The sequence below is a fragment of the Catharus ustulatus genome, chromosome W (assembly GCF_009819885.2).
Source record: "Catharus ustulatus isolate bCatUst1 chromosome W, bCatUst1.pri.v2, whole genome shotgun sequence".
In the NCBI taxonomy this organism is placed as follows: Eukaryota; Metazoa; Chordata; class Aves; order Passeriformes; family Turdidae; genus Catharus; species Catharus ustulatus.
This window is the reverse complement of record NC_046261.2, coordinates 8386575-8408700: the sequence shown is the minus strand read 5'-3', so window position 1 is coordinate 8408700 and position 22126 is coordinate 8386575. Positions and strand designations below refer to the sequence as shown.

Genomic DNA, 22126 nt, shown 5'->3' with positions numbered 1-22126 from the left:
GATTATAAGCCGCACTTTCGTTCACAGCAAACTTTCACAAAGTTACCAATTAGTAACAGAATTGCGGGATCGCAGGGTTTACTGGCAGGTGCCGACCTTGGAAACATTTCCAAGCGAAAAAAGATACAGACAATAGCTGCAGCAGTGTATCCTGCAAGTTTTATTTACAAGCGGAAAAAGATACGAACAATAGTCTGGTCATTTTGCAAGCATTTCCAACGAATCTGCCTTTAAACAGCCGTGCAGCTGGGCAGCCGCAAAGCCGCGTGGGGGAGCGGGCAGTAGGGTGGGCGGGGAACCGGGCAGCCGGGCGGGGAGCCGGGCAGCTGCGCGGGCTCCGGCTCGGCTTGGAGTTGCTGCGGGCTCACACTTCCAGGTTGGAAAATTTCTGAACATCATTCATATATTGGCCGCTCCGGAGTACAAGCCGCACTTCCGGGTACAGACCAAAACTTTAGTCAAAATGGTGTGGCTTATAATCTAGAAATTACTGTAAATAGTCATCCATGAAAACATTCCAGACATGTGAGCTATCCCATCATGTCTCAGTAACTGCAATGAGATCATGGCCCTCGGACCACACAGGGATTTCCAGTTCTTCCTGTTTGTTCCCCATGCTGCATGTGTTTGTACACAGGCACTTCAGAGAGGTAATCAAGCATGCAGGCTCCCTAGAATGGGTGTAAGAGGATTCACCAAAGCCATACACACCCTCAATGTGGTTAGCCCTGTGATTTTCATCCTGAGAGGCAGCCAAGGAACATCTGTCACTGCACTGGTTGGCATGGCCTACTCACTGTGAGGAAACAATGGCATGAGCGTTGCCACTTTGGAACCCACTCCCTGAGACCTTCAGTTTGTAATATATGTTGTTATAATTCGTGTTTATATAAAATAAGAAGGTTGTATAAAATAAAATAAACTAAAAGAACCTCTTAGACACTGTCAAGCATCCGGGACCATAGACAACGGCCGTAATTAGCATATCAACAGACCTAGCTCAGCGATCTATAAAGAACTTGTCAAGTACCACATATCAGACAGCCATCGTAAGCGAGAAACAGTACTCCCAAGGAAAATTACACATCAATAGAGAGCAGACACAGCCTCATCAGAATTCATCGATGCGCAGGAAAGACCTTTGTCTAGGGCAGCACCAGAAAAAAGATTTAATCTAAATATGAGAATCCGCAGCAGAAACAAAAGAAAATCTCGCCTCAGGTCAGAAAAACTGTATAAAAGCTGGGCTCCCCGGGATGGCAGTGTGAACACAGGGGGATCTGATGCGATAGAGGTCAGATCAGCATGTGTGTCCACCCAGCACCGATTACCAAGGTTCGGTGCTGTCATGTTTCGTTTGTGACTTCCCAAGACCGTATTTTCGGTCGCAAAAATAAAAATTGCTGTTTTACTATTTATTTCGGCTTAATTCGGTTATTATCTATAACAAGTTTAAAGCCTGTCTCACCAAATTGGCCAGCCTGCTGCCAAAGATTCTCTTGCCCTTTTTAGACAGGTGGAACCCATCCCTCCCTAACAGGCTACAATCATTGTCATTAAACCCAAAACTTTTTCGATGGCACCAGCCACATTTAACAATGTATCTGAATAGCTTAGACCATTGTTTATACCAGGTGCACCAGCTGAGCCATTTTTAGCTGCTTTCCTGTAGTTTTATCAAACATTCTGGAGCTAGTAACAGCTGCTGAAAAATAAATTGTGCTAAATTGGGAGAGAAGAAACTGAAAAACAGAATATCAAGATTAGAAGAACCAAGAAAAAGGTGGGGGGGGATGCGCTGGACTGCAACCAATCATTTTACCTGCAAAGTTCGTGCAAGGTGTGTGGACAAGACAGAGGAACCAATCAAAAAATGTATGATCATGTGTGATCATGTGAACAGTAGTTTTAGAATGTATAAGTAGGATCTAAAGTAAACAATAAATCAGTTTCTGCATAATCACATGCATTTGTTGTCCAGAAGTCCTTTGTTTCCGCATGTTGGTGACTCCACGACATGATACATCATGCATATCATGCATATGAAGTGGACCATTGGACTCTATGGACTTAAGTCTCTGAAGGGGGTTCATGGATCGAAAAGGCGGGAGGCCCGGTCGCAGGCTGCCACGGTCGGACCGTGGTAGCGGCAGGAGCCAGAGAGCAGATCGAAGAAAACCCAAAGAAGACGGGAGAGAGAAAACTCCTGAGAGCAGCTCTGAGAAAGCCCGCGGAGTTGGGGAGAGAGATGACTCCCGAGAGAAGCTTCAAAAACCCTGCGGAGTACAGGAGAGACTCCTGAGAAAGACTCTGGAAAGAAAACGTACACTGTGCAGTGAAGAACTACGGTAAAAAGGTGAGCGATCGGGGCTGGGAGGATGGGAAAGGCGCTGTCTTAAGAAGAACAGGCCACGCTGAACATCCTCCAGGGTATTCTCTCTAAGAGAGCAGTTAAATATGGCCCAGAAGTTTAAAAAAACTATTGTGATGGGGTCAGGAAAGAGGATTGTTTTTGTTATTCCTAGGACTGTTTTTGACACCCTCGAGTGGGAAAGGCTGGGCGTAATTCTTTGGGATGCCGTGAGTGATGGATAAAAAGAAACCAAGGGAGTTAGTACGGTGTGGAAAGTAATAGTAACAGTGCTAAGACAATTAAAAGCAGAAAGAACAGCCGCAGTTGTGGCTGCCGCAGCGTTAGAGCCGGAGGATCCCGTTGCTGCCTTCCCGGCGTTCGCACGAGAGTTCTTTGGGGGGAAAGATAGAGTTACCTCATCCCTACCTTCAGCAGTCCCCGAGACAGAGTAGCAGGCTCAGCAGGCGGTTTCAGGCAGTAATAGTGCGGTTCCACAGTCCGTGTAGGAACCAGAAAAAATGGAAATAGATACCTCTCTGCCTTCACCGGCATCGGGTTTACCTACGGGATGTCTCGAAGTATCCCCTGAAGAGTTAAGAGCAACTCTAGGAGGACAAGTTTATCTCCCATTACTACCTTTGCCACCCGACTCGCCGGTGCTTAGCGCTGGCATTCAAATGCAGATCGCAGGTATTCGCATGCAGTGCCGCTCTGAAGAAGACCAAGACCGCCAGTGGCAGGAGAAAGAGTTAGCAGAACTAAGGGCTATGGTAGACCTACAAATAAGAGAAAAAACCCGACCGCTTTTAATGGCGGAAGCGAGAAGGAGCAGTAATTCGATCGCAAAAGCTGTGTATCGCAGCACCGATCTCCCGGACCGCAGTGCCAGCAAGGAGAAAGTAGCCCCGAGAGAAGGTCAACTTGCCCTGACCGATACCATGGAATGTCTGATCCCCCTAGTCAACCTGACAGCCCGGAGCATACGCAGCAGCGGGAGGAGGAAAGAAGCCCGGAGTGAAGGAGAGAGAGCTCCAAACACAAAGCTACCCCGGACATGATGCTGGGGAAAGGGTCTTTTTCTGATCCACGACTCAGCGGTGGCGGCACAGGCTCCAGTATTCCCCCGCGGTGGAGAGGATTCCCCCCCCGAAGAAAAAAAAAAAAAGTGGAAAAGACAAAAGTGATTTTTACAGTTTTACTGGATGTGATAATTGATAACAGATCCGTGTTAATCATAAAAGTATTGAGGTTTGTATAAACCAGAATACTAAGGTCTGAAGTGACACTTTATAGAGGAAAAATGTGATTAAATCATTCTGTTTTAAATCCCCCTTGTTATAAGTGCATGACGTCTTATTGGTTTTTCGCAACTATTGGGATAAATGCTATATGTATAATGTTAAAATAGCCTTTTTGTAAGAATATAGTTTTTTCTTTTCTTCTAATAGCAAAAGTTAGACATACAGGAAATTCACGAATACAAGCCGCACTGAGTATAAGCCGCATCGCCGGGTGTTGGCAAACATTTTGGTTTTTGTCCATAAATAGGCCGCACCTGAGTATAAGCCGCTCTGTCGTTCGCAGCGAGGACTTGCGTGCAACAAAGTTACCGAATAGTAACAGAATTATGGCAGGGCAGGGTTTACTGGTTCGGCTCGGGCCATGAGGGCTCGAGGCTGCCGACAGGGTTGGGTGGTCCAACTCGGCGCTGTTGCTCGGCGGGGCCGCTTGGGGCCGGCTGCCGCCACCGCTGGGCTCGGTCACCCCAGCCCGGCACTGCCCCGCGGCGGCAGGGGGGGCACAGAGCCCGCCGGAACCTGCGGTGGCGATGGGAGCCGGGGATGTAGCCTGCCTGCTCCTGTGGCGGTGGCACGCAGGGACTGGAGCCCCCTGAGCCGCGGGGTCAAGCAGGAGAGAGCCCCTGCTTCCCCCGAGCCGCTGGGCCAGCAGGAGAGAGCTGCCCCTGCTTCCCCTGAGCCGTGGGGCTAGCAGGAGAGAGTTGCCCCTGCCTTCTCCGAGCCGTGGGGACAGCAGGAGAATATTAACCGCATTCTCAGTATGGGAGCAAAATTTTGGTCAAAACAGTGCGGCTTGTATTCGTGAAATTACTGTAAGTTTTTTAGAGCTAGTATGCTGAAACTACCTGCCTAGTTGAGATAACAGCCCGTGAACGTGTGACAGGGGCCCTGCAGCTGACACGAAAATTATCAACACTCACCGGCTGCAAAAGGCCAGGACCACCACCCAAATTTAAAGATGATAAGAAGAGGATTAAAACCACAAACCACGAAACACGCATGCTCTAAAAAGGTGGACCCAAGGAGTGGCCATGCTAAACAGTTCCCAGAACTTTTTATTAAACATGAGGGACTATGAATATGCAACAGGTTGATGTATTGTGAAGTGTATTTAAAGGGGCGTTCCCGAAGCAACTGTGTGTTCTTGGCAGTTTGCCAAGCACCCGGCCGTTTTAACCCTTTGCTTTATGTGTGTCTCCTATTGTCTTTTTATTAAACCTTCTAAATTTTACCAGGACAGTGAAACGTGTTTTTCACATCCTGTTATGAATATTATGTTTTCTACATAAGGTATCTACTACCAGTTTGTAAAATCAGACTTTCCAATAGTCTGATTGATTTTGCAAAATCAGACTTCCTGCCTTTGTTTTATCAATGACTGCCTATCTAGGAAGAGCAGAACTTCCTGATTTCTGCCAGTTTTATCTACCAAGACCAGATGCTTATCTATGAGACTGACTCCCAGAGACTTCACACGGATGTTTATTTCGGCCACCACTGCTTGCCTGGCAAAATTATGACAACAAGAAAACAAAAATTATTGGTTACCACGAGGGACCACACTATAAGAAGAAACTGCAAATCAAGATTTGGTGGAGCATGGAGTAGGCGGGGACCACTCATGTCTCCCCAGCGCTGCTTTACTCTGTCTATATAAAATAAAGCAATCTAAATTTTGCTAACATTGAGACTTTTGTTTCTCATTTTAAACACTGGAGGAATCCAAAACTATCTGTGTGCACTGTAGCACAGTTATAATGGCATTGGTTTTTACTATAATAATTAGAAATTTATATACCCAATGATATTTACAGGCAGATAATGTTTCTGCCCCTGTAATTCGGGGGACTCTTTCTTCACAAATGTTTTTAATTAAATGCTAGTAGAACAGCAATTAATATTTAAGCCCAGACTGAAGATCCTTTTGGTCATAAAACATGTGTCAACATTTTGATTATGTATACCTCTTTAGTAATTTAAGAATTATTAAAGTTGTACTTTGAAAAATCCTAATAAGAACTATACTTAATAATTGCAATTACCATGATCTATGCTCAAATCCAAATTACATAGAATCATAACATACTTATCTCATCCTTTCTAATCCCTCCAGTAAAATCATCCTGTTCACAGATTGTTCGAATTTTTTAGTGCCTTTTTGTATTGACAGCATTAGAGTAAGTTATGTCTATAACTTGTAAAATATTTTGGTTTCTATTCCTGTTAAGGTTCAATATTGTAATGTCCAGTTACGTTCTGTTAAGATTGACTAAGGCTAAGTTCTATTAGGTTAATTCTGTTAGATTTCATTTCTGTTAAGTTGTAGTATCACTAAGTTTAGACAATGTTCTGTTCCAGTTTTATTTAGATCACATTATGTTCAGTATTAATACCGATTAACTGAGTTCTCTTAAGTGTGTTTTTTGTTCTACTGAAGTGATAATATTATTGGTTGCATGGTGTGAATTTACCGATTTTGTAATAGGCATAACTCATAAGATGTTAATGTTGTATTTATAGCCGGTTTTTTCATGTCTTTAAACATGGAGACACATGTCATTTTCAGGATCTTTAATTTTTTTTCTCTAGTTGCATATGCATCTCCTTTATCCAGGCTACCTCTCTGTTGTCTCATGATTTTCAGTATTTTCAGAGTTCCAGGTAATGATATCTGAGCTTTGTTGGAAGCCTTCTCTCAACTGATGATCTTGTGGTTCTTGTGAGAGAGGACAGAGCACAGATGCAATCTCAGTCGTTTCTTACAGAAACACTTTAACAGTTTGCTGCCTTCAAGACCTCTCTATCCTGAGGAAAAACTTCAGAGTGAGCAAGTTGCTGAAGGGGTTTGGTTACTTTCTCACCCTAAAATGTGGAGGTCGATGGCCCACCAGGGACTGAAATTGCCCCACTCCCCTGGAGGGAAGGCTCTTAAGCACTCCCTCTTCATAGTGGTTATGGAAAAATTAACCCCAATATGCCCCTCTGTTATATGTTAATCTGTTGTACCCTATTGGACTCCTCCCTTTGTACCTCCCCGTATTGTCAGTTTCATATCCTATATGAACCCCGTTCCCTCAGCCCCCCTGAGTTCGTTCGTCCCTGGACCCCTCTGAGGAAGAAGACCAATATACTTCACCTTGGAACTTCCAAATGTGGCTCCCGTCTCTTTCTACTGCGTTGGCCAAAGTGGAGCCTCACAAAAAGAACTGGTCACTCTGCCCGGGAGCGAGGACATGCCTCTGATTCACGGGCATCCTTTTCAGGACACTTTACCAGAAGATCGCGGCACCTCCTCCACAGCTCCCTGCCGCGATACTAAAATATTTCCTTATAGTTTCTATTCTTAAGAATCTTTTTTTTTTAAATATGTCAGGGAATTCTCTTACAGTTAGGGTCTGGGCTCTGGCCACACCCTGGCTCTACCTGGATGGGAAACTGCCAACAGACCCAAGTGTTTTCTGCATCAAAACAATATTCGAGTTGCTTTGACTTGGGAATTTGACCCTATCAATATGAAAGTTGAACTTATTTTTGAAGTGAGCTTGGGAATCATTTTCCAGAGATGATTATCCAATTCTTCCCTGATTTGAGGTTTATCATCTGTTGCACACATTGGGATGATGGTACAGTGTTTTACTGCTTGGTAATCATCTAATTTCACATGTGCTATTAATTATGTCTCTTATTAGAAATGTTTTTGATTGTTATATCTGAATTATTCCTGATTGCTGTAAGTTTCTGGTCTCACTACATATAAGACTCCTCAATTGAATGTACAATGACAAAGCCTAATTGATTCTCTAACTTAAAGATATGCATGTGTTTTTATCATCAGCAGGTTCAAAGTAGTCATCTATTCAATTGACCAGACATCAATTGTCTCCAAGAAAATGAGGCCCAGTAAGAAGAGAAATTACCTAACCATCATGCAGCTTTCATGACCCGAACAGGAACCAAAACATAGCCCTGTCTGGAAACTTACAAAAGTAATTTATCAACAAAAAGCCTCATGTCATCATCATGCTATTGTACTCCAACTAATCTTCTTTAGCTATTCCCTGTTTCAGGTTCTCAAGATGGGCATTCAGTGATGTCAAAGATCAACATTTTCAGCTAAAGGACTGGTGAGGTTTAGAAATTTTTCCCATTATTATGTTAAGCTAGCCGGGGTGGTTCCCCTATTAGCAGTTAAGAGCTGAAGACAAAGGAACGACTGGACCAGCCCTATGGTTCCATTAGGGAAAGGTGGAGTCCTGCTTTTGTCCTTTGACGAGTAGGAGGACACTCGCAGCTCGCCCGTGCTAGCAACATGTGGTCCAGCAACATGTGGTCCAGTTTAATCTGGTTTGGGTTGCACGTGTTCATACATGTATATCTCCCATTTGCAAACCCTTACATAAGCATGGGTCCTGTAACTAAGGCTACTGTGACTGTTATCGAACTTGCTTTATGGGTTGATAAGGTGAGGAATTCATGGATTTTTAACTTCCTTTGGACGGCGGGTACATGGATTCAGGGATACCACACACTAAATGCATGTTTTTGGGATTACTTTAATAATGGCACCTACTGTGAGGGAATAACACCAGGGGAAATTTTCTCCCAACCCCTCACCCAAATTTTTGGGTCTACCCCACCAGTTTTTGAAGGGTTCAGATTTCTTTTGAATGCTAATGATATCGTACAGTGGCTGGTGTTACTGATAGGCTTGTCCTATTTAACATTAAGAGATAAGGGGGGATTGAGCTGGATAACAACTCTGATACCTACTCCAGGAAATAGGGATGCTGCCCCAGAGCCTGACCCTGCCCCAGAGACTAGGGATGCTGCCACAGAGCCTGACCCTTCCCCAGAGACTAGGGATGCTGCCACAGAGCCTGACCCTGCCCCACAGCCCACCTCAGAAAGAAACCACCCAGAGTGGGTGAGGTTTCTAGTGAAGCAGATGAGTGAGATGGGTCAGATGATGAAGGAGTACCTCTCCCCAGCTGGTGAGAAGCCCTGCCATAAAGGGGGAGAATCCAGTGATGCTGTAGTGGAACCCATAGGTGTTACATCTGCCCAAGTTCCAGCTGAATTGCAAGGGCACTCATAGCCAGCAGCAGTCGCCCCTGTAGAAACTAGGAAGTCTAAAATGAAAACAAGGCACCTAGACAAAGAGGACCAGAGAGGAGGGCCCTCACAACCAACAGGGGACCCAGAGGTTGAAATCATCACTGAGTCCCTGTCTTATGAAAATCTCCGCAATCTGCGGAAAGATATTGCACGACAGGGTCGGGAGACTTTGACAACTTGGTTACTTTGGGTCTGGGACCTTATGGGCACAGGTGTGCACTTGGATGGTACAGAGGCAAGAAATTTGGGATTCTTGTCCCAGGACTCAGGTGTGGACCAGATATTCGTAAGGGAGTCAGGCCCACTTCCCCTCTGGGAGCGGCTTTTAATGAGTGTAAGAGAGAGGTTTCTCAACAAAGAAACAATGCAGGAGTACCATAATAGAATGCATTGGAAAACCGTTGAGGAAGGGATCCAATAGCTGAGAGAGGTGGCGGTACTGGAGGTACTCTTTGGGAGGGATGGACAGCATGACAATGACCCTGACAAGGTCAGGTGCAAAGGGCAGATGCTGTGGAATCTGGCAAACCGAGGGCCATCTCAATATACCACCTTCATTGCAATGATTAATGCTGATGAGCACCGAGAAACAGTGAGCTCTGTTGCTAACAAGTTTAGGGATTTTCACAGTATGATGAATGGCATAGTGCAGGCGCAGGTTTCTTCCGTGGTCCAGGAGGTGAGTGGGATGAGGGAGGAGATGAAGGAGGTGAGGGAGATGAGAGATGACATAAGTGAGATGAGGGAGGAGATCAGGAAGATCAAGGCAGCACCAGTGCGAGCCTCATACCCCAAGGTTACAGCCGAACGCCCCCCAGTTAGTGGAAGAGGGTACACCCCACGAGCTGACCTATGGTTTTTCCTGCGTGACCATAGGGAAGACATGGGAAAATGGGATGGGAAACCCACTTCTGTCTTGGTAGCACGGGTGCGTCAACTCAGGGAGGGAAATGCTAACCGAGGGAGCTACACTAAAGTGAAGGTAGCCTCAACCTCCCATGACCAAGGTGCTGGGCATTACAGAAGGGAGGATGATCTGTCAGACCTACTTGAAGGAACCTCCACTATGTATGTTCAGGAAAGGAATAATAGCCAGGGCTAGAGGGGCCCTGCCTCTAGTCAGGGAGAGGCACGGGATAACAGAGTCTATTGGATGGTGTGGGGCCGATGGTCGGGCACATCAGAACCACAAGAATACAGGGTATTAGTTGATACTGGTTCACAATGCACCCTAATATCATCAGAACATGTGGGGGAAGAGCATGTTTCCATTGTTGGGGTGACAGGGAGATCACAGGAATTGTCTTTGCTGGAAGTTGAGGTGAGCCTGACAGGGAAGGGGTGGCAGAAACACCCGATTGTAACTGGCCCAGAGGCTCCACACATTCTAGGCATAGACTTTCTCAGGAGTGGCTATTACAAAGACCCAAAGGGATACAGATGGGCTTTTGGAATAGCTGCTGTAGTGGTAGAGGACATTAAGCAGTTGAACACCTTGTCAGGACTGACAGAAAACCCATCTGCAGTGGGACTCCTGAAGGTGGAAGAGCAACGAGTGCCAATTGCCACCTCAACAGTGCACCGCTGGCAGTACCGGACGAATCGAGATGCCGTGATCCCCATCCATAAGATGATCCGTGAGCTGGAGAGCCAAGGGGTGGTCAGCAAAACCCACTCACCCTTCAACAGCCCCATCTGGCCCGTGCGCAAGTCTGATGGAGAATGGAGATTGACTGTAGACTATCGTGTGTTGAACGAAGTGACTCCACCACTGAGCGCTGCCGTGCAGGACATGCTGGAGCTCCAGTACGAGTTAAAGTCCAAGGTAGCAAGGTGGTATGCCACCATTGACATTGCCAATGCATTTTTCTCCATTCCCCTGGCAGCAGAGTGCAGGCCTCAGTTTGCTTTCACATGGAGGGGCGTGCAGTACACCTGGAATCGTCTGCCCCAGGGGTGGAAACACAGCCCCACCATCTGCCATGGACTGATCCAGGCTGCACTGGAAAAGAGTGAGGCTACAGAACACCTGCAATACATAGATGACATCATTGTGTGGGGGAACATGGCAATGGAGGTATTGGAGAAGGGAGAGAAAATCATCCAGATTCTGCTGAGAGACGGTTTTGCCATTAAAAAGAGCAAAGTCAAAGGACCTGCTCGAGAGATCCAGTTCCTGGGAGTAAAGTGGCAAGATGGACGGCGCCAGATCCCCACTGAGGTCATCAATAAGATCACTGCAATGTCTCCACCAACCAGCAAGAAGGAAACACAAGCTTTCCTAGGTGCCATAGACTTTTGGAGAATGCACATTCCTGAGTACAACCAGATTGTGAGCCCTCTCTACCTGGTCACCCATAAGAAGAACGATTTCCACTGGGGTGCTGAGCAGCAGCAAGCCTTTGCCCAGATCAAGCAGGAGATCGCTCATGCAGTAACCCTTGGCCCAGTCAGGACGGGACCAGAGGTGAAGAATGTGCTTTATTCTGCAGCCGGGAACCATGGTTTGTCCTGGAGTCTTTGGCAGAAGCTGCCTGGGGAGACACGAGGCCGACCTCTGGGATTCTGGAGCCGGAGCTACAGAGGGTCTGAAGCCAATTACACTCCCACAGAGAAGGAGATCTTGGCTGCCTATGAAGGAGTCCAAGCTGCCTCAGAGGTGATTGGGACGGAAGCACAACTCCTCCTGGCACCCCGACTACCAGTGCTGGGGTGGATGTTCAAAGGAAAGGTTCCCTCTACCCACTACGCCACCGATGCCACATGGAACAAGTAGATTGCCCTCATCACGCAACGCGCCTGCATCGGAAACCCAAATCGCCCTGGGATTTTGGAGATAATTACGAACTGACCAGAAGGTGAAAATTTTGGTCTCGCCGATGACGAGGAGCAAGAACAAGTGAGTCGTGCTGAGGAAGCCCCACCGTATAACCAACTACCAGCAGATGAAACATGCTTCGTTCTTTTCACCGATGGCTCCTGCCGCATCGTGGGGCTGAACCGGAAGTGGAAAGCAGCCATATGGAGCCCCACACGACAGGTTGCACAAGCTACCGAAGGAGAAGGTGGATCAAGTCAATTTGCTGAACTTAAATCTGTTCAGCTGACCCTGGACATTGTTGAAAGAAAGAAGTGGCCAAAGCTCTACCTTTATACTGACTCGTGGATGGTAGCCAATGCTCTGTGGGGTTGGTTGGAAAGGTGGAAAAAGGGAAACTGGCAACGTAGGGGAAAACCAATCTGGGCTGCCGACGAGTAGAAAGACATTGCCACCCGGGTAGAGAAGCTACCTGTGAAAGTTCGTCATGTGGATGCCCATGTCCCCAAGAGTTGAGCTAATGAGAAACACCGACACAATGAGCAGGTTGATCAGGTCTCAAAGATAGAGGTGTCAAAAATAGACTTAGATTGGCAACACAAGGGACAATTGTTCCTGGCTCGATGGGCCAATGACGCCTCAGGTCATCAGGGCAGAGATGTCACGTATAAGTGGGCATGAGACCGAGGGGTGGACAGTATCTCTCAAGTTATCCATGACTGTGAGACGTGCGCTGCCATCAAACAGGCCAAGCGGGTGAAGCCCCTCTGGTATGGTGGACGTTGGTCCAAATATAAGTACGGGGAGGCCTGGCAGATTGACTACATCACACTGCCTCAGACCTGCCAAGGCAAGCGCTACGTGCTGACCATGGTGGAAACCACCACCGGATGGTTGGAGACCTACCCTGTGCCTCACGCCACTGCTCAGAACACCATCCTGGGCCTTGAGAAACAGGTCCTTTGGAGGCATGGCACCCTTGAGAGAATTGAGTCAGACAACAGGACTCATTTCAAGAACAGCCTCATAAACAGCTGGGCTAGGGAACACGGCATTGAGTGGGTGTACCACATCCCCTACGATGCACCAGCAGCTGGGAAGGTCAAACGGTGCAATGGCCTGCTTAAAACCACCTTGAAGGCACTTGGTGGGGGGACTTTCAAGAACTGGGAAAGTAATCTACCAAAGGCCACATGGTTAGTGAATACCCGAGGTTCCACTAACCGAGCAGGCCCTGCCCAATCTGAGCTCTTGGGAACACCAGATGGGGATAACGTTCCAGTGGTACACATGAGAGGTATGCTAGGGAAAACTGTTTGGATGAACTCTGCCTCCAGCAAAGACAATCCTGTCCGTGGGGTGGTTTTTGCTCAAGGACCAGGTTGTACCTGGTGGGTGATGCAAAAGGATGGAGAAACCCGATGCATACCCCAAGGAGACCTTGTTCTAGGGTGAACTATCTATGATACTGTGTCTGTAACTGCATGTATGTATGTAATTTAAAGGTTCTAATTTAATGTAGTATGTTAGCATGGAAAAAATTTGGGGTGGATAATGTTGTGGGCTGGTGAGGTTTAGAAATTTTTCCTATTATTATGTTAAGCTAGCCGGGGTGGTTCCCCTATTAGCTGTTAAGAGCTGAAGACAAAGGAACAGCTGGACCAGCCCGATGGCTCCATTAGGGAAAGGTGGAGTCCTGCTTTTGTCCTTCTTCGAGTAGGAGGACACTGACAGCTCGTCGGTGGAGGAGGGAGGTTGCTTCTTCTCCGTGGTGAGATCAGGCTCCTTGGACTCGGACTGCAAAGAGCTTCCTGCTTCTGAGAAACAACGCCGAGAACCCATGGGACACCTATGGTGAGCAAGTTCTTCCCTCACCCTTTCTCCCACCTGGGACGGCCGGTGCCACCTCGCTCCCCTGCTCCTGCAGCAGTCGCGACTGAGAGGCTGCCTGCCCTGCTCCATCTCGACTGTGCGGACGAGGAGGGGCATCGGTGACTGGAAAAAGGGACTGAGACTGTTTCGTTCTGTTCTGTCACTGGTTTTTTTTGTTCTCTTTCATATAACTGATGCTGGTTTTGTTTGTCTAGTAAATATATCAGTAAAGAACTGTTATTCCCAACCCATACCTTCTTTTTTGTCTGAGAGTTCCTGAATTTCCTTTTCCTGGCAATACTGTCCCTTTAAACCAGGACAAGGAGTTTCTCCTATTCCTCAACTAATTTGACTTAAAAACAATGGTCATTTATTTCCATTTCTCTAAAAGACACTGGACATTATGTTTTGCTTTCCCATACAGCGAGACGCTGTAAACAGATGCTCACTGATGTAGATAATATTAGACACAGCAGACTGCAGAATAGAACTGCTATAGATTTTTTGTTATTGGCACATGGGCATGGGTGTGAGGATTCTTAAGGGATGTGTTGCATGAACTTCTCTGACCATTCTGCATCCATTCACAAGAAGCTCAGACAACCACAAGATAACATGAAGTTGACTGTGAGTGACTGGGGTTTAGATGAATGGTTTGAAGGATGGGGAATAACTGGATGGTTGAAAGATATTATAAAGGGGGCTTTGGTATTACTATTAGTTACTATCACATTGCTTTGTGTTATTCCATGCATAATAAAGTTGGTGACTCATTTGATAGAAAATACAGTGAAAAAGGTCTGGCTGGTGCAAGAAGAAGAAGGGGGCATTGTAGCAATGTATCTGAATAGCTTTGGCCATAGTGTGTACCAGGTGCACCAGCTGAGCCATTTTTAGCTCTTTTTCTACATTTTTTAGCTTAGGCCATTTTTTATACCAGGTGCACCAGCTGAGCCATTTTTAGCTGTTTTCCTGCAGTTTTATCAAACATTCTAGAACTCATCAAGGGTACTGAAACATAAATTGTGCTAAAGTGGGAGAGAAGAAGCTGAAAAACAGAATACCAAGATTAGAAGAACCAAGATAAAGGTGAGCGGTGATGCACTGGACTGCAACCAATCATTTTACCTGCAAAGTTCGTGCAAGGTGCGTGGACAAGATAGAGGCAACAATCAAAAAATGCATGATCGCATGAACAGTAATTTTAGAATGTATAAGTAGGGTCTAAAGTAAACAATAAATTGGTTTCTGCATAATCACATTGATTTGCTGTCCAGAAGTCCTTCGTTCCTGCAGCCACAAAGCCAGACATTGATGTGCACTATTTGTCTGCTTCTGGCTGTCTCTATTTCTGTAACCAGTAGGATAGATGAGAAGATGACTTGGGCACTGATGTTTTTCACCTGCCTCGCCAGGGCTTTATACTCTTCCTTGATCCTATCTATTTTTTGGCTCACGGCATCATTTGTACCTACATGAAAAAGTAGTAGTGGGTACTAGTCCGTACTCTGGACAAGTTGGGGTACCCTCTCAGTAACATCACAGATCCTACGCCCTGGTAGGCAGCATACCTCTCGTGACTGTTTATCAGGCTGGCAGATGGGGGCCTCAATGCTCCTTAAGATTCACATATTATGAGCACTCAAAGTTTCTTTTTATGGTAACTGCTGGTTTTGGCTCTGAGACAAGTGCCCACCGTTATGGCTGAGACACAGAGCACTTAGCACTTACCTGAGCTGTGGACCTACTTTCAGATTGCATCAGCCTTCCTGTATGTCCTGCCCATGTGAACTGCCGTGTCACATCCTTCTGATGTGCCACATACTGTTTGTTCACCCTGTTTGATGCTCTTTGGGTTCCTCATGCTTTCTGTAGTAATTTAAATCTCCCACAGTGCTCCTGGCTATCACCCCTCCTTGTCTGATTGGCTCACAAGAGCTTCCGAGCTCTGTCACAGCTTTGGACTACTGATTCTTCCTTTTCCTTACTCTACAGAATCACTAGGTTGGAAGAGACCTTTAAGATCATAAGAGTCCAACCCATGCCCTAACACCTCAATTAAACCATGGCACTGAGTGCCGCATCTAATCTCCTTTTAAACACATCCAGGAATGGTGACTCTACCACCTCCCCGAGCAGATGATTTGTTCTGTCAGTTTCTGCCTGACACATTCAATTCCTTTAGAATTCCTGACCTTTTCTCAACACTTTTATCATCTATTCCTTTCTCTCTAAACCAGTATCTCCTTCATATTCTGTCCTAATCACTGTAGAATCATCTGCATTGGCTTTCACTACATATGCATCACTTTTTCAGTCTATACAAATTATTGCAGCAAACTCCTCTTCCTTGGCCAGGTTGATCCCCAAACATTCCTTTCTGAAACCTTACATAATTTATGCTTTCAAAATAAGACTCAACTGAAAAATACAGTCCAATAGAATCAGAAAATGCTCCAAAGTACAGTTGAAATATTCAGTGAAACAGAAATATTGGAAATAATAACACTATAACATAAGTAATACCTTATTGAAAATATATTCTGATATAAACTATATCTAGTTTTCAAAAGTTTGAAGCAAAGCTTAAAAAGTTAACCACAGTAAGCCTCATAGAAAACTTTACTAAGTCAAAGCACCATAGTAGTTTAATTTAAAAAAATAGAAAGACCTTATAGTCTTCACACAGGCAGATAATAGGACAAGAAGGAATAGTTTTAAACTAAAAGAGGTGAAAGAACACGAAGATAAGCTTTTAAATTCATGTTAAGTGCCCAATATTTAAATGTTTTGCTGAAACATTGCATTTTGGATGTTTTGGGGGAGGGGGCATGTTTAAAAAAAAAAAACAAATGTACTCCAAGGTGCATGCATTATAAATTGAGTCTGTATACCAGGAAATATTATTAGTGAAATGTATGAGACAATTAAACAGTATTGCAAAGAACATGCTGTATTGAGTTTGCATGGTCTGGTTTTTGGTAGGGAGGAGGCCACAAAGGTGGCTTCTCTGAGAACCTGCCAGAAGCTTCCACAATGTCTGGCAGAGCCAATCCCTGGGGGCTCCAAAGATGGACATGCCACTGGTCAAGAGTGGGACAATTAGAAATTATGGTAACGCCTCTGTGATAACATATTTAAGAAGAAATCAAAACAAAGGTTGTGGTGCAGTTGTAATTTTCAGCCAGAGTGGAGTGAGAACATGCAAGAACAACTATGCAGACACCAAGGTCAGTGAAGAAGGAGGGGAAGGAGGTGCTCCAGGCACCAGAGCTGAGATTCCTCTGCAGCCTATACTGAAGACCATGGTGAAGCAGGCTATCACCCTGCAACCCATGGAGGACCATGGTGATGCAGAGATCCACCCGCAACCTATGGAAGAGCCCCACGCCACCTGGGAGGAGACTGATCCTGCGGGAGACCTGTGGAGGGAGGGACCCTGCTCCCAGGTTGGAGTAGCCTGTCCTTGAAGGACTGCACACCATGGAATAGTGACCCACTCTGCAGCAGTTTGAGGGGTACTGTTGTCTGTGGGATGGATTCACGTTGCAGCAGTTTGCAGGGAACTGTTGCCTATGAAATGAACTCATGTCAGAGAAGTTCACAGAGAACTGTCTCCCATGGGACAGACCCCACTGTAGAGCAGGGGAATGACTCCTCTCCCTGAGCAGCAGGAGAAGCCATGGGTGGTGAACTGACCATAACCCCTGTTCCCTGTCTCCTTGTGCCACTGGGCAACTGGGAAGGAGGGAGGGGTGGAGGGGAACTTGTTTTTAAGGGTTAATTTTACTTCTCATTATCCTGCCCTGATTTTGTTAGTAATAAATTCACTTTGTATCTCTAAGTTGAGTCTGTTTTGCCCATGGTGGTATTTGATGAGCGATCTCTCCTAGTCCTTATCTCAACCTGTGAACCCTTTGTTAAATTTTATCTCCTCTGTCCAGCTGCAGAGAGGAGTGAGTGAGCGGTTTTTGTGGGTGCCTGGCATCTGGTCAGCATTAACCCGCAAGACATGCAGAAAAACAAAAAGTCACCTTCAATTTTAAAACTAAACACAATGCTAGAAATTTTAGTTTAGACAACAGTGATTCACTGGCAAAGAAACAGACTTACATAATTTAACAAGCTATTCTCAGTTTTCATATGGTTGATTTTGAAACTGTAAAGCCAACTTAAATGAAAAAAGAACATCAAATTTCACCCAAAGAACTTAAAACAGTGACAGCTGAATGGAGGGAAAGTGGAGAGGGAGGTGATCTCTTCTCCTTGGTATCCTGTGACAGGATGAGTAGGAATAGTTCAAAGTTCCATCAGAAAAGGTTCAGACTAGATATTAGGAAACATTACTGAGCGGGTGGTCAAACACTGGAACAGGCTTCCTAGAAACATGATTGGTGCCCCAAGCCTGTCAGTGTTTGAGAGATATTTGGACAATGCCCTTTATATTATGCTTTTGGTCAGCCCTGAAGTGGTCAGGTAGTTGAGGTAGACAGTCATTGTAGATCCCTTCCAACTAGAACAAAGAATTAAAAAAAAAAAAAGAAAAAAGCTAAATTACACATACTAAAGGAGTCTTGGACAAAAGTCATGGCTTTTTACATTCAGTTCCTGTTTTCCAACTCCTGCTGCCCTCCTTGATGTCCCCATGCAGCACACCTCCAATGTTGGTGGGGCTGCATAGGTGATTAATCATGTCACAGAAGTGTGTGCTGAACTGGCTGCTTTAGAAGCCCCTTTAATTCCCTGAGAAATCCAAATTATGCATTACTTATGGTTTTACTTCACATCTTTCTGCATTTGTTCAATAACCTGCAGGGAAATCAGCTTAGAAGTACAAAATTACATTGCTTTTATATTTTACATCTATATTGAGTTTATTTTAAAAACCCATATTCCTTTCAAAGGAGTAAATGTGAATATTCAGTAACTCAAATGTAATTTTTATGAGATATTGCACACATTTCATAGTAATCTACTTATAGAATCATGCATATATATTTCTGGTGTTTGACAAATATTCTAGTTCAAGAAATAAACTCTGAAAAGTGCATGTCTGCTTATGTAGATGTTTTAGTTCCATCAAAATAAAATTGAATAAAACAGTGAAAAGGAATTGGGATTTTAGCCATGTACAAAACCAGTTCTTCACTACACCTATTGAAAAGCATCATTTTGTCTTGTCAGGGCTTTTTGTTTTCCCAAAATTAACAGACACCTACCTGTTGCTGAACTGGTACCTGCTGTACTACCTGTGTGGGCACTGCTGCCTGGTCAGTCACAGATGCTTGTAAAGTCACAGTCGAACCTGTGTCCGACCCAGTCTCTGATGTCTGCATTGTGGTCTCTGAATAAAATTAAAATGTAAAATTAAAAGTTCAGCACAAACTTCTTTGCTTTTTGTCACTTATTCATATCTTAAAAGACGCATATTCAACCAAAATCAAATCTGGGGATTAGCTAATGATTGTTTCATGTACTATCACATGAGTACACAGAGATATTTAATTTTCATTTTTTAAAATGCTGCTTTGGCCTAAAATATTAGAAAATTCATATATTATATTATATTATATTATATTATATTATATTATATTATATTATATTATTACTTTGTCTAATCTAAGATCTGCTTAGAGTTTGTAGCACATTGAGAAGAGAATAAGTTTTGGACTTCATGATTTTTTTCCAACAGTTTACAGTCTGCTTTGTAATAGCAAATACATTTATCAAGTCGGAAGGAAGGTGAACATAAACCTATTTAATGCTTTAAAGTACAGCAATTTCACAATTACAAGCCGCACAGATTATAATCCACACTTCCGGGGTGTCAGCAACGTTTTGTTTTTCCTCCATAAATAAGACGCACTGGATTGTAAGCCACACTTTCGTTCGCAGCGAGGATCCGTGTGCAACTTTCACAAAGTTGCCAAATAGTAACAGAATCGCGGGATCACGGGGTTTACTGGTTTGGCCCTGCTCGGGGCGGCTGCCAGGGACCCGCCCCAGCCCCGCTCGCCGCTGCTGCCGGGAGGCAGGGGAGTGGCGTGCCCGGTCGGTGCCGCTGGGAAGTGGGAGAGGGACATCCCTGACTGCTGCCGCCGGGAGGAGGGAGAGGGGCGTCCCTGACTGCTGCCGCCGGGAGGAGGGAGAGGGGCATCCCTGGCTGCTGCCACTGGGAGGAGGGAGAGGGGTGTGCCTGGCTGTTGCTGCCGAGAAGAGGGAGAGGGGCTTGCCCGGCCAGTGCCGTCAGGAGGAGGGAGAGGGTCTTGCCCGACCGGTGCCGCCTGGAGGAGGGAGAGGGACTTGCCCGGTCGGTGCCACTGGGAAGAGGGAGAGGGGCGTCCCTGGCTGCTGCTGCCGGGAGGAGGGAGAGGGACTTGCCCGGCCAGTGCCACCGGGAAGCAGGAGAGGGGCGTGCCCGGCCAGTGCCACCGGGAAGCGGGAGAGGGGCGTGCCCGGCCAGTGCCACCGGGAAGCAGGAGAGGGGTGTGCCTGGTCGCTGCCGCTGCTGCGCCCCCCGGGGCCGGGCAGCACTGCCGTTGCGCCGCCACTGCCCCGCCACCGCCCGGGACCAGGCAGGTTCCACCTTGGCTTGGGGTTGCTGCTGGCTCAGACTTCCTGGTTGGGAAATTTCCAAAATTTGTTCATATATAAACCGTTCCTGAATGTAAGCCGCACTTCCGGTTTGGGAGCAAAATTTTAGTCAAAATGGTGCGGCTTATAATCGTGAAATTACTGTACTTTTAGAAAAATATCTGCTCACAGGCCTGATTTATCTCTAACTACACTTGTATACATTAGCTGCAACTATTATTAAATTTTGAGAGGAGACTCAAAACCTTTTACCATATTAAGACAACACACTTTAAGCTATCTATATGAACAAAAATAATTCTAGAAGCTGCACCTATAAATGTTTACTTCTTAATTAAGTATACCTTCACAAAAAGACTTGCAATCATCAATGCAATAAAACTGAATGATGGAAATATTTCAAATTAAGTCATCACAATTCTAAAGAACAAAAAGAGTAATTTATGTAGTAATCACAGTACAAGTAAATTATAGTACTTTCAATATCATCAGCTTTCAAAAAGAACTATCATACACTGAATAAAGTATACTGCAAGAACACAATGGGTAAAATATGCAATACCAGAAATAAATTTCTCTTTTTATTTTCTTCCCTGAAACAGTTAAAATCCTTATGTACTAAAATATTAAAAGTTTTCTCTTACCTTACTTGCCCTCAAGATATCATATTTAATAATGCAAATCAACAGAAACTTTTCTCACTTATTTATGTGACTTCAGAAACAACTCATTAAAATCAGAAATAAGTCAAAGTCCTGCCATCAGTTTGTAAATGACTACACATTCTTCAAAGCTGTCCTTCCTCTGGTTTACTGATTTGCACTATAAATGTTTCATATTCAAATGCTGAGTTAAAGCTCTGGCAGATTATAGAATGAGGGGCTTCAACCTGAAAAGAAGACCCTGGAAAGCATTTTAAAGGTGAAAAACTGACTCAAGTAAGCTTTTTTAGCAGATAGTGCTAATGTAATCACTGGAATTATAAACAGGGATTTTACCTCTACATGATGTTGGTGGCACTGACATTTTTAAGAGGAATATTGAAAATTTGGATACAGCACAGAAATGGTCCAACAGTGAAGGAAAATTCCTTACAAAGAAAATTTATTTAGATTATCATAAAGAAGACTGAGGATGACTGTTGGGTTTGTGTGACCAGGTTTTGCAAGTTGGTGGGGAGGAGGATTACAGGGGGTAGCTTCTGAGAGAAACTGCTGGAAGCTTCCTCCATGTCTGACAAAGTCAAAGCCAGCCAGCTCCAAGACAGACCTACCACTGGCCAAGGTTGAGACAATCAGTGATGGTAATAACACATTTGTTATATTATATTTAAGAAGAAAAAAAAAAAGGTATTGCATAGAAGTAATTAGTCAGAAAAGAGTGAGAACGTGAGAGAAGCAACTCTTCAGGCACCAAGGACAGTGAAGAAGGAGGGGGATGTGCTCCAGGTACCAGAACTGAGATTCCTCTGCAGCCTGTGGTGAAGACCATGGTGAAACAACTGTGCCCCTGCAGCCCATGGAAGAGCCCCACATTGGAGCAGGTGGATGCCTGAGAGAAGGCTGTTACCCCGTGGGAAGCCCACACTGGACCAGGTTTGGCAGTAGAACTTGTGAGCCTGTGGGAGACCCACAGTGGAGCAGGTTGTGCCTGAAGGACTGCACCCTATGGAAAGGGATCCACACCGGGGCAGTACCTGAAGAACTGTAGCCTGTGGGAAGGACTCATGTTGGAGAAGTTCATGGAGGACTGTCTCTGATGAGAAGGACCTCGCACTGAGGCAGGGGAAGGACCCCAACTCCTCTCCCTGAGCAGCAGCATGAACAACGTGTCATGAACTGACTGTAACCCCCATTCTTTGTCTCCCTGTACTGCTGGGGAGGAAGAAGGTAGATCCCAGGAAGGAGGAAGGTGTGGGAGGAAGGTGTTTTTAAGATTTGTTTTGCTTCCCATTATCCTACTCTGATTTTGATTGGTAATAAATCCAATTCATTTCCCCAAGTCAAGTCTGTTTTGCCTGTGACAGTAAACAAGTGATCTCTCCCAGTCCTTAACTCATGAGCCTTTCATTATATT

At 45.2% G+C, this 22126-nt stretch overlaps 1 protein-coding gene across 1 annotated transcript in view; it reads right to left on the bottom strand.

Annotated features, from left to right (window-relative positions):
• The window catches only part of LOC117005100 (transcription factor RFX3-like), a 272818-nt gene that overhangs the window by 198933 nt on the left and 51759 nt on the right, over positions 1 to 22126 (bottom strand). The window contains exon 2 of the mRNA XM_033076381.1: positions 18676 to 18800. Within this exon, the coding sequence (XP_032932272.1) occupies positions 18676 to 18792 (117 nt within the window). The 5' untranslated portion in view covers positions 18793 to 18800. The remainder of the gene's footprint in view (positions 1 to 18675; positions 18801 to 22126) is intronic.